This window comes from Drosophila kikkawai, chromosome 2L (genome assembly GCF_030179895.1).
Source record: "Drosophila kikkawai strain 14028-0561.14 chromosome 2L, DkikHiC1v2, whole genome shotgun sequence".
Taxonomy (NCBI): domain Eukaryota; kingdom Metazoa; phylum Arthropoda; class Insecta; order Diptera; family Drosophilidae; genus Drosophila; species Drosophila kikkawai.
In genome coordinates, this window is record NC_091728.1 from 11,244,993 (window position 1) to 11,261,370 (window position 16,378).

The 16,378-nt window shown below is 41.1% G+C and overlaps 1 protein-coding gene across 1 annotated transcript in view; it reads right to left on the minus strand.

Moving 5' to 3' along the window:
• Lar (tyrosine-protein phosphatase Lar) overlaps positions 1-16,378 on the minus strand; it is a 104,685-nt gene that overhangs the window by 43,635 nt on the left and 44,672 nt on the right. Inside the window, exons 4-6 of the mRNA XM_070284274.1 lie at positions 10,237-10,278; positions 9,312-9,443; positions 9,041-9,202 (exon numbers count right to left, since the gene is read on the minus strand). Coding sequence (XP_070140375.1) covers positions 9,041-9,202; positions 9,312-9,443; positions 10,237-10,278 — 336 coding nt within the window. The remainder of the gene's footprint in view (positions 1-9,040; positions 9,203-9,311; positions 9,444-10,236; positions 10,279-16,378) is intronic.

Genomic DNA, 16,378 nt, shown 5'->3' on the forward strand with positions numbered 1-16,378 from the left:
GTTTACCCTTAACCAAAATGCTTTAATTATCCTTGGCGCACACAAAAATTCAAGTTCAGCCCCAAACTTATTGCCGGGGAGGGGCAAGGGGCCAGGGTGCTTAACATTTTTCCGCTGCCTTGGCATAAATGGCTTAATCGTCGTCGCCTTCAGCGACACTAGGAGAAATTCCATTTGCAATTACTTTAATTACGGAGAAGCAGATTTATTGGCAGAAATATTTTCTTGGGTGCCCCGAAAGTATGCAGGGTTATGATACCAGAAAATTGTTTGCATTTATTTCAAGTCGTACACGATGACAACAACGACGACGACGACGCCGCACACAGATTCCGTTGGTCCTTGGTCCTTGGACCTCATCCCCTATTTTCGCACACTCTGCATACCGAGAAAATGCGTTGTTTATAAAAATGACAGACACTTCTATTTCGCTTTGGTCCGCCGTATAGAGTATACGCCCTGTGTTTGTTGTTGGAGGGCAGAAGAGATGCCCGATGTGAAAAATGGTAATGTGTGCGCGTCACGTCGCAGACTCTCGGCGAGCTTGTCGCACATACCACACTAGATTAAATTATAATCGAGCTACGAATGGGCCCAGAACTTGGCCAGATTTGTTGTGTGCAATTGACTGTGTAAGTGTTGCCGGGGCAGCCAGCATACCTCAAGTTGTTCTCCCCTCGTCGCTTTGTTTTTAATGAAATGTCACTCACTCGGCGAGATCATTTTTCATCGCAAGACAACAACAAGAACAACAACAACAGCAGTGACTGATTAACTTTTAACAACCTTTGCCTTTGCATTAAAAAGAACGTTCGAATATTTTTATGCTTTGCCATTTTGGATAGGCGGCCATCGTAAATCATACAAGTTCCTCCCGAAGCGACCTTTAACCCTTCCGGCCCGCCTGCAAGAAGTTTGACATTTTGCGTTAGTTTATGTGATATTTCATATGTGATAAGCTAGTGGCATTTGGATAGGTCTCGCATTTTAACCAAAGTGGAGGGAGGAACTATTTCTTTTTAGTCCCTTTTTTTGTGTTGACCAGCAGCAGGCAGGACGGATGGACGGTCAGTGTCAGTGTCAAAGGGCAGTAGTCTAGGCCCTCACCCCCCCTTTGCATGCCTCATTGAGCAATTTGGGTTGGAGCGGAAAAAAGGTCGAGGAAACGGTTGAGCTAAGCTAAAATTATTTGAGCGGCAAGAATAAGTGATAAACTATGAGATGAAATGTCCGAAAAAAGTGTCAAATAAGAAATTTTACGGTATTAAGTTAAGCACAATGTTTACAGGCTAAAGAAGAAAGCTTTTAAGGGGGAGAGAGGAATAGAAGATAAACTGGCTAAAGAGCTGATAAGGCAAAAAAAGGGAAAATGGGAAGATGGGGGAAACAAATTCTGATCCATAAATAGAAAGACTTTAGGTGAGGTAAATATAACTTACTTTTATTTAATTAAAGCTCCTTAAAGCAAATGTCCTTACTGACTGCTGGATCTTTAAAATCCTGACAAGTCCAAATAATTTTTCACTCCCGATTTTCATTTTCAGCTGGCTGATGAGACCCACTCTCCCTCCCCCCTGCACTTTTTGCAATTGTTTTACGCGATTTATGCCACATGTCAAATGCCTGACAAAGGATGACCCGCCTCCGTTCCCTCCTTAACCCAACTCCGAATGACAGATAAGTGAAAACTTTGTCTGCGTAACAAATACAGCAACCGGCAACAGAAAGAGGAACCCCAAAAAACAACAACAGCAGGGGTATGGAGGCACCATTTTCACATGTTCGAAATTTTTTTAACGGAGGGGGCAAGCTCAAAGCAAATGCAAAACTTTGTTACACATGTAATGAAAAAAATAAATAAATAAATAACGCACAGAGAGCTTGGGGGTGGCAGGTGGCGTGGCGTAGGTTAGGCGGGGGCGTCTGTGACAAGTCGAAGGTCCTTGTCTGTCTCTGCCACCGATAAGAGCGTGCTGCAAGCCCAGAAATACAGGCGATTGCTAAGCGCTAAGTGTCGCCAAAGCCACGCGCCAAAAGTTGAGATATCAAAAGGCAAAGGAAACAGAAAACAAACAAATAAGCCAAACAAGGCCGAGGGAGCGGGAAAGGAAACGAAAAGCAAACGTAACGAAAACGTAAAAGAAACAAAGACATATCGTAAGTGGCATCGTATGTCAAGTCGTGTCAGACGCTCGTCAAGGTGTCCTGAAAACCACCACCATTCACCATGCACAGGCAACCACCCACCACCCACCGCCTCGTGTCATCTAATTTGCCTGCGAGGTGAGCACACATCATGAAAAATGTTTGATTAAGTTGTAGGCATTTGACTGTTGAAGTGCAAAATATTTCAAGAGCATGAGAGCTGGGGGGGAAATGGGATTTTCCATTTCCACCCAACCGCCATTTCGAGCTCGCCGGAAATGTGTGAGTGTCGGGGAAATGCATTTATTATTTAGGAGACCAAAATATAACCGCAGACCCGCTCGACAGCATCTCCGGCATTGTTTGGTGCTCTGTGGTTCCCGAAACAGACCCCGTCCCCATCCTCATTCTCATCTAGGGGATGCCATTCCTCCCCTTCTGCCTTCTGCAGCTGCTGCGCAACAAAGAGGAGCCAATGCAGTTGGCAAACAAAGAACCCAACAGCCGCCGCTAAAGCCAACACACAAACAATAGCAGCGCGCCCGCAAAAGTATACTTTAAGAAATATTCTCTGTTCTTTTCGGCGGGGATGGAATGATAAACAAACTTGGCCAGCTTATGGGGACTAAAATTATGTATGTATGGGAACTCTGCATCCCGAGTGCTTGTGGAGGCACATTCAACTTTCACAAAGAGGTTCCCCAGTTGGACCCTAATGACAGCCAGGATGGAATTAATGAAGTTCCGCAAACAAAAAATCGAGTTAGGAAGCCATCAAGTAACAGGATATTTAATTGTGTACAAATTAATGGAAATAATTGTAATGTAAGTTAGAATTTAACTTTTAAAATTTTAATATTTGAAGTAATAACACTTAAAAATGTTGTAAGCTAATGGTATGGGTGAAGCATCTCTCAGTAGATAAAGAGCGAACTTAGTGCGAATGAATCCGAAAAATGTCCGCTAAAAATATTAAATACGGACAAAGAATCGAACTTTCCGCATTAGTGTCGCTAAATGGTCAACAACGGACGAATAGTGGACAAGTACCGCGAATTCTCAGGATTATACCCGATAATGATGTCGTAAAAGGTCGGCAATCCAAAAATTATAGCATTTTCACAATACCCATGACAGGTGTTTAACTTTATTATCGTTTATGAGCCTGAATCGGACGTTTTGTCCACTTGAAACCCGCAAAACTATCGTTTTCAATATTACAAGCGAACGTTTTTGTCTGCAGGGTTATTTATTTTAGTTGTCTTTGATAGAAGGGTCAGTTAAAATTAATTTTAAATCGTATTGGAATAGTCTCTAAACCACTTAAACCCAACATCCTTATTAAATTTATGAATTTTAATCAGAAACCTTGTACATATGTATATGTATTAGTCCTAGTTTTAACCACAAAATGTGGCAATATAATTTACACACTTAACAACCAGAAGGCAATTAAACATGCTGCCATCATCTTCAGCTGTTTCTTGGATTGAGTTATGCCACAATCACAAGTAAATAGATAAATTTCAGCACACTTGAACCTTGAGCCACTGCAATGCGTCAAAAATGGTAGCTTTCTACCAGCACTAGTAATATTTCGAGTTCTAATAATCAACTCCCCGGAAGCCAAAGAATAGAATATATCGCTTGTAAAACATGATGGTGAATTTTCACCCCGAAAATGGCAATTTCACTTTTCATATATATATATTTATGGCATTTTCGTTTTTCATCTATCGGGGAAGCCAATAAAAGTTCAATTTTTAAGTCGCATCCAATTTTATTTAACGTCATTATATTTGAAACTTTAATGCAACAAAAATAAGAGGGCGAGAAAGGCAAGGATCTCGGCTGACTTGCACATGCTTGGCAGCGGCAGAGAAGCAGAAGTAAGTTGATTGCGAAGGGAAGGGGCAGGGGCAGGGGCAGGGGCAGGTTCCAGGAAGATATGGATGCAAAGGCGGGCAGCTGTCATGTGAGATTCTGGGTTTGCTACCTACTGCTTCTGATGAATTTCAAATGCATTTTCCGCCATAATAAGATCTCGGCAAATAGAGATGTAAAAGAAAAATCGATCGAAGGAAATGTACGAACGTATAAAATATATTCCCAATGTCAGTTTACTTTCATGTATATTTTAAGCTGGCTAATCTCCAAATAAGGTCTCAGTAACGTCCTTCAAAGTATTTGATAAAAATACATATATAATATAACCTAATCGCCTGGCCAAAAGCCTGTTGGATGTATTTGATAAAACTCCCTGCCAGCTAGGCTTCCATTACTACTTTTTCCTTATGTAACCTTCTTCTCAGTAAATGGCCACGCTCCGCTGTTGTGGTTCTGCTGCAGGAACCCAGTTGCTCAATTTAAAACGTCGACGTTGCCTGATACTTACGTGGGTGATTCCCTCACACACGCAACCATATTTCGCCAGCCGCACATTTAAACATTAATATATATAGTGACGTACTTACATAATATTGTGGCGGGTTTTTGAAATATTTTAGCAATTTAGCTCGGCACTTTATGGCTTTTTGGCAGCACAAATCATATTAAGTGAAATGTGAGCGAGCGAGCATGTGGCCTGAACAAGGCTACTGGTTCTTAGGCTAAAATATAGCCATATGATGAAAGATATTTTATGCAGCTCGAGTAAAAAAAGTACTCTGTAAAACCCTTTTTACGTCAGAATTAAACATATCAATATTTTAGACTTGGTTCAAGTTTAATGAGTTCAACTTCGTTTAAAATGAACTTATTAAAATCAGCAAATTGACTTTATGGTAAACACATTTCGGCTCTATCTTCCTGTTTCTGCTCTTGCCTTAAGTTCACCACTTTGTCATACATTACACATACAGGAGCCCTCAACTTTCCAGCACACACTCCTCCTCACTGTATGGCTTTCAGTTTACTCCTGCCGGGCACAGCTTGGCGCCGCATCTGCATTGCTGCAGGGCTGCATGAGAGACGGCTACTTCGCAGCGAATTTCGTCCATTTAAACTTTTCGCTACTGTAGAATTTTCATTATTAATATGACTTTTTAGGCAAACCGCAAAACGGTGCCAGGACGGGTACGAGTACTCCAGTTAAGGCCAGTTAAACGCTGCCAGTGCATTGTCAATGTTTGCCTATGTGAGCACAGCGGGCGAACCAAGGATGAAGTTTTCCCCAAAGCCCAGGACATGCCATTTGACTTTGCAACAAGTGCGGAAGAGCAAAGCGAACATAACCGGCCCACTCTACGCCAGTCCAGTTCAGTTCAGTCCACCGTTTTAATCAAGCCCTACTAATGGTCCACCGAGGCCGGACTGGGACTCAGACTCTGACCCGGACTCGGACTCGGTGGGCACAAAAAAGGAACACAACACAAAAAGCCAAACCAGCCAAAACCGTAACCAGCAAAGCCGCTTATTACTATAAAGTGAAATTAATGAATGCGCGCGCGCCTGTGAATCGCCAGAACGATGCCATCGCAGTCTCCTTTTTTGGACTGGCAATTAATGAAATTTATTTCCACCTCCCCAAACCAGCGACGGCATATTGTTTTTGCCGAGGATTGCCAGGAAGCAGCTACACAACAAAAAGGCAAAATTCTCAGCTTTTTCGAGGTGCCAAAATGGTTTGTGGCAGGCAAATTTAAAAGCAAATTGTTTTGGGTCTTGTGCTGTTGTGTTCTTTGGCCACCGCAGGGGGGATAGGGTAGATTGGCCTTCAGATGATTTTATTGCAATTTGCGAAAGGGTAAGGAGGAGATTTTTAATAGCCGTCTAGACAATGCCAGTGGAAACTTTAAATATTATTCAGTAATCAGAATTTAAGCATACAATTAAAGTCAAGGCATGCATTCGTTTATTAAAACTTAAGCAAATATGCAGAAAGTTTAGCATTTCCTCCTTTTTATCTCATGACGTATCCTTTTTCTCCCCTTTTCACACGCTTTCACTGCACATTCTTTTTTTTACACTTTTTTGTGTGATAAATCCCAGTGTAAAAATGTTCACAAACACACACAAGGCGCCACCCAAAATGCCAATAAAGGCGCCCACATATGCAGAGGAGCAACGCGCAGGCACGTTTGAGTTTCACGTGAAAGCATTTTTAATCAAAATTCTCAACAGGCTAAAGCAGCGCGAGATCAGAAACACTTGCCACAGAGATGAACGTGTGCGTGTGTGTATATCCTCTCTTGCCGCGCTCCTTGCCACAAAAGCCGACACACCCACGCAGAGGCCCTCGATAGATTGCACCTGCAACACCTGCAAGTAACGTGACTCTGTCTCCTTACCCTCCCCCCAGCTCTGTCGTGTGAAAAGGAGCTGGAGCAGAAGCAGGCGTGGTAAATGCAGTAAATCCCCGCGTTTGCCTTTGCCGTTTTCAAAACGCTGCCAAACAGAATTAAAAGCAACCCGTGAGGCAGAATCCTCGCACTTATTTTTTGACATGTTTGTTTTTTATGCAAATATCGAAATAAATATTAGTTTCGTGGTGGGAGAAACTGGGAGCCACTGCTGCTGCTGTTGCTGCTGCTGCTCTAAGCGGATAAATTTCCCCTCTAGAAGGCGTGACTACCCAGCATCCTTCTTCTTTTTGTTTCGCTCTGTATGTATTTATGCTCGAAACGCTTAACCAACTGACTCCGTTAGTCGTAGCGATTTAGTGATAATGTGGCCTTCCCATCCTCTGGCTGCTGAAATTTACTGTTTACAATTTGTTGGCTGATTGCTTCTGTTCTCTGCACGCTTTTCCCAAATTTATTGCATGCGATAATTTTTCTTTTTTTCTCTGTTCTAGGTTTCATGCTTGCTTTTGGTATTAGTGTATTTATTATTATGCTATCCTCCACTCGCCTGTCTGCATTATTATTTTCCTATTACGCACCCTTCCTTCTGGCCGGCGGACTCGGCTTTTGGCCAGTCTGCTGCTGCTCCTGCTGCTGCTGCTCATGGCTGTGTGACTTTGTTATCTGTCGGATGGCGGTCATGTTTTCGGTGGAGTCTCTCTGGATGAATGTTTTGAGTTTTTCCCTCATTTCAAAATGGAATGCTACATTTTAATTAAGTACGAATAATACAAATGTATACTTAAAGTTGCTATGTTTTGTATTTTCGATAATGGAACCTCCCAGTTCCCGTTTACACCCTCTACTGATGACTTCCAGGTGTTTGGCAGACATTTTGTAAACGGAAAATAATTACGTACCCAGAGGGGGCTGGGTGGAAAATTTATGTACGCGGCGTATGAGTAATGTGCACTACTTTATCCCAGAGTCTACGAGTTAGAGCTCCAACTTATAATTTACTACTGTCTGCCAGCTATTTTAGCTTGTTTATTATTGCTGTTCTTGTTGTTGTTGTTGTTGTTGCTGCTTTTGTTGTTGTTGTTCTGGCTTTAGCTAGTTGTTTGTTGGTTGTTTATGAGGCCGCCAAAGGGAACCACAAAATGTGTGAAAAGTGCACGTAGGCCAGGTGAATGGGGGGTAAAAAAAGAACATATTTTCGTTGATATACTCTAGGACTCCCCATTGCACCCTCTGCATGGTCTTTTTACTCTACCAGTGGCAACGTTTGCATTTTTAGTTGTTAATTATGCGAGTTGATTATGCTCTCTGTGCACTCTGGCGCCACGTAATTGGTGTGCATTTGATTTGTGGCAGGTTGTAACGCTCGCCGATGGACTCAAACGCCGGCCTATACGCGGGAAGTAATTAGTGTAGTTTAGCAAAGGACTAACAGCCATGCAAGTGAAGGTAAAAGTTTAGCACAAGAGCCCAAAAGGCAGGCCAAGGTAAAGGTAACACACAGCCCGACTTGGCTGGAGATTTAAACAGGCAATTAGGGGTTTCAAGCTAAAACTGGTAGAGCTTAGAGCATGAATCTCCTTAAATACGAAAGAAAATTTCTATCAATTTACTTTAAAAAACATGAAACAATATCCTTAACAGAACTCCTTCATTAAATTCCCAAGTAAGAATGATTTTGAGCCCTGAAAACACTTCAAGTCCACTTAATTTTGCTTTAAATACACCCAACAACCCGCAGACCATCGATCAATATGAATATTGTATTGCGAGTTGATTTACCAAATAATTTCCTGCTTTAATCTCATTAAAAGTTATAACTTCTCGGCCTATCCGCTTCAAGTACCAATTGGGAGCAGAGGTTTTTTTTTATTGAACTTTTTGCTGTTTATAATTTTGGAAGTCAAAGAGTAAGGGAAAATGAGAAGAAAATATATAAATACTTGGCCTGCTCTCAGTTTAAGCAAATTAGTTCAATTGCCAAGCTATCCAGGCCCATCCACCCCCCCCACACAGACTTGATTAGGCTTAGAGAGCGAAAACTTTATCCTTTGCACAGTTGTAAATAAGCAAAAGTAAATTTTGGCAAGTAATTTAAGCCGCACAAACAAGCTGGCAAATAACTTTCGACCGCCACACGCCACCCTCTTTGGGGCTTGGTGGTTTGGGCCCTGCGAAAGTTTACCATTTACGCCAACTTCTTTGCCCAGTTTTAATTCAAAATCAATGTATGAACTTAGTTGGCAAATGCGACGCATACTAAACGAAACTTTTTGTGTCGCCCCAAAACACAACCCCTTCCGGGGTGCTTCACATATACTGGGAAAACAAGTTGATTATTTTATGGAAAGTAAATGTGGCTCATACTGATTTTCCTATCATAACGACAGCTTCGCTTATTCTCTGAAGGGGATACCATACATTTTCTTTAATAAAAGCTACAAATCTTAGGCTGTATGTTAAAGTTTGATTATCGAATTTCCCTCAGTGCAGTGAGGTTCAATTAGGAAGCCGCACTCAGCAGCTATAAATAACTGCAGACGTTGACGGCTTAGTCCCCAGCTCAGCATAGTAAGGAATCGCATGGCACTTACCTTCATAGATGGTTAAAGTTGCATCTGCGGAAACGGCATCGCCCACTCCGTTCTCAGCCACACACTCGTAGGGAGCATCGTCGCGTCCCGCCCGCACTGGCTCAATCCGCAGTATGGAAATCCCGCCGGGCTGCTCCAGAACCGTGTAACGAGATTGTGTGCCTGCAGAGCAAAATCAAGCACACACACACACACACACATGTGTGTGTTCAACGCTCGGTTAAGTCGCCTTACGAAGCCAGAGAAGCGAGAGTTTGGATGAGGAACTTACCCGAAACTTTTTTGCCATTCTTGCGCCACACTATCGATGGCGGCGGATCACCGCGGGCCGCACAATAGAAGCTAGCAACTCCGCCCACACGCACACCCTGGTTCTGTGGCTTCCTGATGATCTCCGGGGGATCTGTGGAGGTTGAAAAAGAACAGGACAAAAGGGTTACTGGTATATCAGAGGATAGGTATTTAGAGTTTCTAGAGATTTTCTAGATTTTTAATGCCACTTTTCTGATTATTTTTCCCAGGTATTCGGTGAAGGCCCTACTTTAGTGTGTCAGATCAGTTTTACGCTTTGTTGAGTGACTTTAGTTTAGAGTATTAAGTTTCAACTCCTATTTAAGTAAAAGTTAATAGAGCGACTATTAGTTTCTAATCCACGGAAAGCAACTGAACAACTGACTTACTTAAAAACGCAGTTCTTAAAGCTGGTACCTGGAATGCTCTTTGTATTTAGTATGAGCTCTGAATGCGAGTGCTTTTCTTATACTCTTTTTGCATATTTGTCACAATATGCTGTCAATACAACGTCGCTTGTTGTTTGCCCACACAGACACTCATGCACACCCTCTAGGAACGTGCTTTGCACACATATAAATAATAACCAGGAGATACGCGACTGAGGAAATAGGGAAGCCAGCCAGGCGGCAGCACGGAAAACCAGATGTGTGGCATTAAAAATCTGACAAAAATCACGAAACGTTAAACAACAAAAAAATATTGTCATGTGCATGCTGCATGTTGCCATGACCTGCTCTCTCCGCCAGGCACACACACTCCTCCACAGCGTAATGTAGTTTACCCAACATATCAATTCGATTTATGCATTTTTTTTCAACATTTTTTGATTGAAATTAAATATAGCAGAGCGGGGATTTAAATTTTTAACGTATGATACCTAAGACTCATCCTGCCCTACTTACGTGTGAGATATTGAATATATGGAATATCCGAATAATTTGCATCTGGAACGGGCAGCAAGCCGGTTAGTGGATAAGTTATTAAACGCGAACGCGATTGGGTTGATTTCCGATCAACGCGATTTATTATTTAAGGTTTAGTTTCATTTTGTTGCGATATTATTATTCATTAAAAATACTTAAATATATTCGACATAACTTAAATTAACTTAATATAAGGTGAACCTATTTATTAAAGATATATTAGACTTATTTATCTTTTTTAAACATGACTAAGTTAATTTGTAAAGTAATGCTGATCAATTAAATATATTCTCTATCATATACCTTATGGATATTATGTAAAAGAACTGACCGAGAGCTACGGAAATAATTATATTTGGCAGCTGCATTGTATCTGGAGACTCTGTGCTTTGACTCCCTCTCTCTACAATGTAAAAGTAGTCTAAATAATTTAAAGTTTTCCAAAAGGCAAGCATCCTCTGGCTACCGCTTTGTGGGCTGACAATTTTGGTCTCTGATTCTGGCATGGCAATGGCAGAAGGCAGACTGAAAAAAAATACGCACAGACACAGACAGCATTCAAGACACTTCCGTGCCGATTCATAAAAAGCGTATCATTAAGGCCATAAAACAGGGATTTCTGTTTATTTGCCGGAATGCGCGCGCTCGTGTTGGTTTTTGGCCAAATACAGAGATAAAATTTAAATAAATTTAATTATGTTTGAGCAATCTGGGCTGATACTTGGCGGTCTTATTCCCTGTTACGAAGATTAAAGGAATAGCAAATGTAGCAAATTTGTAGTTAGCATAGACACACAGCCCCAGGGCCTGCAAAGAGTGGAAGAATCTGAACAGCAGTCGAGTTTCGTTAGCCTGGCACCTTTTTGCTGATTTTTCATTTCGTGCGTTTCGGGGAGGTGAGCTGGGTTGTTAAAAAAAAAAAAAAAAGAAAAGAATGACTGGCAACGCAGTCTGCATTGAGCAAACAATTTCGTTGTTGATATGTGCAAATTGATTTGAGCGTTTGAAATGTGTAGTTATAGATACACATTCCCTGCTCCACAATCCCCTGAACCCTCACGCCCACAAATACTAAAAATTCTAGCAATTTATATGGAAATTAATGCTACATTTTTTGCCGAAGCCTCTAAAAAAAAGAGGCTGAAAAAAGGAACTTCAATATAAAATTCGAATTGATTTTATAAAAAAAGTATTTCTACCAACGTTTGGCCCCATCGGGAGTGCATATATATCGAACTGCAATAACTATTTAAGATAGACCGAGAATAGAGTGTGTAAATTGAAAGAGGAAGTGATAAAAGGTCAAGTGGATTTTACGAGTATATGTTGATAATACCATTGAAATTATATAATAAATCTAAATTAACAAAAAGCCCTTTTTAAAATATCTGAATAAAACATTTTTAAACAATTTCAAGTTGGAAAACCGAATATGAATCTAGTTCAACTTCATTCTGAGTTGATATATAGTACTTTAGACTTCCCAGCAGACAACAAATTTATTTATAATATTGAAAATGATAGTTTTGCGGATTTTAAGCGGACAAAATTTGTCCGTTTGCGCTTCCGTTTTTGAGCATTTAGCGAAACCAAAGCGGAAAGTAAGATTCTTTTTACGTATTTAATATTTTTAGCAGATCCATCCGAACTACATCCGCTTCTTTGTCTGCTCAGTTAATATAAAAAAATACTTTACGCGTATAAGAAGGACAAAACGACCTAAAACGATCAAGTTCGAAAAATTTTCTTAACATTTTTAGGCAATTATACGCCATTTCTATAGTATCCAATACTACATTTCAAGTTTTCTGGAACAGATTTAAACACCTAAACTTGAAGATTGACTACTTTTTGCACACAAAAAGCTAAATTAGGCCAAATGTATAATACTCCTTCATGCCACCGCGGGGGAATTGTTTTTTGCTCCCTTTCCTTTCTTTTTTTTGTTTTGTAACCCCTTTTAAATTATACCCATAACTTTTTTGGCCCATTTTCCAATATGCCAAAATGCTCATAAAAATTGACCCCGTGTGGCATTCACAGAAAAATGGAATGTGCCTCAATCTCCACGTCCGCATGCCTGTGTATGGGTACGTACACGTATCCATATACATGTGTATATAAAATCAGCATATGCTGGAGCGGATCGTAAAGTCTGCAGCTGGGTTTTATGACCCCAGCCCTAGTTAGGGAAAAACTTCAAAGTTAGGCCTGCCTGCTGCCTGCGTCCTGGCAATTTATGCTCCAAGCCAGAATTTAGCCCGTATCGAGAGTACGACTTTTTAATAAGTGCAAAGTGCGAGAGGGTATCATTTTACGGGCAAGGGGTTTGGATACGGTTCAGGTTCGGTTCAGGTTGGAAGCGCCTTAGCTCGCAAATAGTCATAAGATGCTCCCCGGGTAAGGATGAGCTGCTAAGCTGCTTTCCAGGTCCTCTATGGACTCCATGGGCTGTGGACTTGTGTACGGGTGCCTGTGTCTGTATGTCGGCGACAAATCATTTGGCCAGCAACAACAGAAAGTTGCCTCCGAGGCGAATGAGAGAGGAGAAGATGAGCTGAGCGGGTCGTTTCCACTGACTGACAGCTGCAATTCACCTGTCAGCATCAGAAGCGTTTTCGTTTCGTCCCGTTTCGTTTTCTACTGAATTGCATTGAAATACGATGCTAAATTTAACGATTCATTGCATTTCCCACATTGCCCTGCCACCTCTCATCTGCTCAGCAAATTGCAACTCTGTGTGTATGGCACAACCTCTTGGCCCCCCCACCCGGTCGTCGTGTTGTATTTTTAATGCCGCAACTTTGGCAAAGGATTGCTAAATCTGCTGAGTCTAAGAAACAGACTGCCGTCTCGGCTCCACTCCACTCCACTCCACCAGCCAGTTTCCCAGGAGCTGCTGGCTGGCTGCTACAAATAAAATACTTATAAAAGCGCAGCATAGTTTTACACTGGAGGATTTTTATGGCCCGCTCCCGTTGCCCTCCTCTGAGCTGTTGCGTATGCAACTAAATTTTAATGTTACTTGAAAGAGTAATAAAAATAAACTTTACGCTAGTTGAGAAACACCGAACAAAAAGCAGCCAGCGATTATTACCAACTCCATCGGCAAGTATGCAGTGGGAAATTTTAATTAAATTGCCAAAGTAATCGTATTTCTTGGCCTGTGAAAGCGCTTTGCTAAAGGTCTCGAAAGTGTCAACGGAATCGCATTCAGCAATTCATCATGTAATCGATAACAACAAAATAGAAAACTTTTTGGATCAGGTTTTATAGAAGGCCTATACCGAGTTCCCGGTCAGTCAGGCATATAAATGATGCGGGCCAAAAAGTCGACATTTATGCCATTAATCAAAATTAAAAGAGTGTTTCTCGGTTAGTACTACAGAGCGTAAAGGTGATAAAGTGTATATAATTTGAAAGGTTTAGCTGTAGAGGATGGGATTTTCAATTTGACATTGATATAATGGAAAAAATTAATACTCTTCCAAAGTAAATTAAATAAATTTCCGAAAAGTCTAACATATCATTGCTGTGCCGGCAGTTGCTGTGATTATTTATGGGTATAATCGAGTGATTTTCTATTGATTTGAATCAATGTAAATTATTCACCAAATGTCAATTAGGGGACAGTACCCTTCTCTTCAATTGCCAGGTGCTGTCAGCCACTGTGTTGATTACATTTCAAATATATATTCAGACTTAACCCACTTAACTCTTTATTTAGGCTATGACAACTTTTGCCAACAACTTTTTAGTCCATAACTTGTAGCCACGTCTCACTGCCAAGGCAAAAAAGCGACTTGGCAAGCTCTGGACACACACACACACACACACACACACGTTTATGAATGCATTAAACTGAATAATCTAACCAACTGGTAAGGCAAACTGAAAATCCCAACAACCATTTACGACCAATGCCAACAAAAAATACAAACCATTTTCCATGACATTTTAATATAATTAGTTTTTGCTTCTAGCCTAATGTAAAGTTGTGGCCAAAAAATTGTCAACACGTGCGAAGAGGGTCGAGAGACAGAGGGAAATATAGAGAAATTCGCCTCGAGTCCTGGCGCATACAGGATACGGCAAAGTTAACTTGACTGGCCTGCGGTTTTTGCTGGATGGAAAAACTATTTGAGCCTCTCGGCAGGGGAAAATTTCATGGACTACAGAATATTTGATGTTGGAATTTCTCACTGCCCTTACTCCATTAAATGGGGATTTGTTGTGTTTCGGCAGCCTCAAATGCCCCAATCTATCTGTGTGTGTGTGTTTGTGTTTTCTTTTTAAAGGAAAGCAAGTCAAAGACGTTCGACCACATGGCAACACTCATTATTTCTATGCGGGATTATCTAGTAAGCCGGGCCAGCTTAAAATGCCGCAAACTTTATGAGACGCAGCACACGTGGGGCGGTGTGGCGCACTAAGATGTCGGGTCGCCCCCTGAATCCTGCGTTTTCCCTCCGAATAGGCTTTAGCAATTTATGATTGCTGGCAACCAGGACAAATGACAAAAAACACACAAAGACGAGAACACGAAGGACAATGATGATGACAAGATAAAGGAATTTTCGGCAGAAAACCTGGCAATTTCATAAACCGTCCGGACACTTGCCAAATTGCCAGGAGAAGGACCGAAACAACCAAAGCCTGAATTGATCCCCAAAATCTATGGGATATTTTTGAATGTTTCGAAATTGTAGGCTCATTCCGGCAATCTTATGGGTTTTGTATGTAATTGAGCTCAAGCGGACCTAAAATGATTTTTAATTATCTTAAATTTCTCCTTTTTTTTTAGTTTAGTAAATAAAAAACCTGGCATCAAAGAGAGAAAACCACTTTGCCACCTGCCAACGCAGACTCAATCTTGGTCTTCCCTTCATTTTAAGCACGTACACGCCCCAGTAGGCGTGCTTTGATATTTTATTGAGCTTGTCATAATATTTATGAAATGTATTAGACGACTACATATATAGGACGTCCATCTTCCACCGAGACCGAACTAAAGCTCAAGTGTCAACCACCGAATGGCTCACTGCGTGTCTGGAGGTGAGAGCGACAGGGACAATGCAAAAAGTTTTGCGGCGAGGAGTGCAGGATAAAGTTTTATTATTATTAGCATGGCTTTTGGCTTTCATTAGTTTCAACTTTTGACAGAAATTATATTGAGTATACACAGACTCCGTCACAGATATACGCACATGCAAACATATTGATGATGATCATGATGGACAAAAAGTTTCCGGACAGCCACAAAGTTTCTTTTTCATTTTTGCTGTTTTGTTTAATTTGCGTTATTTATAAGCTGCCAAAAAAAAGACCTGCCAGATGGTCAGCCAGCCCCCCTGGAAATGAAATGAGCCAGCCAAAAAACTTGTCTAGCACTTGAGGTTGGTTCAACACACGCATTAAGTCGGCGGCGCCCATAAGTAGACAACACAGCAGCAACAATGCCTGCCAGCTAAATGTGCAAAACAGTAAATGGCGAAGAACAAACAGCAACACTTAAGTCGGCTCCCAACGAAAACAATGCAAAGTAAGCCCAAGACCAAGACCAAGCCCCAGGTAGTCGTGCCATCTTGCCTTCGGCTGATAGCTTTTAAGGGAGAGCTCTACACGTGGCCAACGCGAACGAGAAACGTAAGTCTGAAGTTTGAGATTTGCTGGCATTTTAAATGCCTGCGAAATCCGCAATGTCATACCTTGATAAATAGCTAAAATTACTTTAGCAAAGATTTTTGAAGCTTGGAAAAAAGTTCCTTGGCACATGTACCAAGCCATCGTCAAGTTGAAGCACTAAAATACAATTCTTGTTGATCAAAATAATACATTTAGCCCTGGAACAGATTGAGTTAGAACGTGGAATTTAAACTAAAACTGATTGGTTGTTATATTGATCAAGGCATCTCCGTCCCGATAAAGCCTGGTGCCTATAGCCGTGTCAGTTTATAAGCTATCTTAAATAATTTTAAAAATACAAAGAAATATGTTAAATTAAGGTAACCCTAGTTGTCTCCCAAGATAAAGCTTTAATAATCATAATAATAGGGAATTAAGTTAAAGTTCACCCTAGTTGCCTCTTCAGATATTGTTCTATTCACTGACTACATCTTTG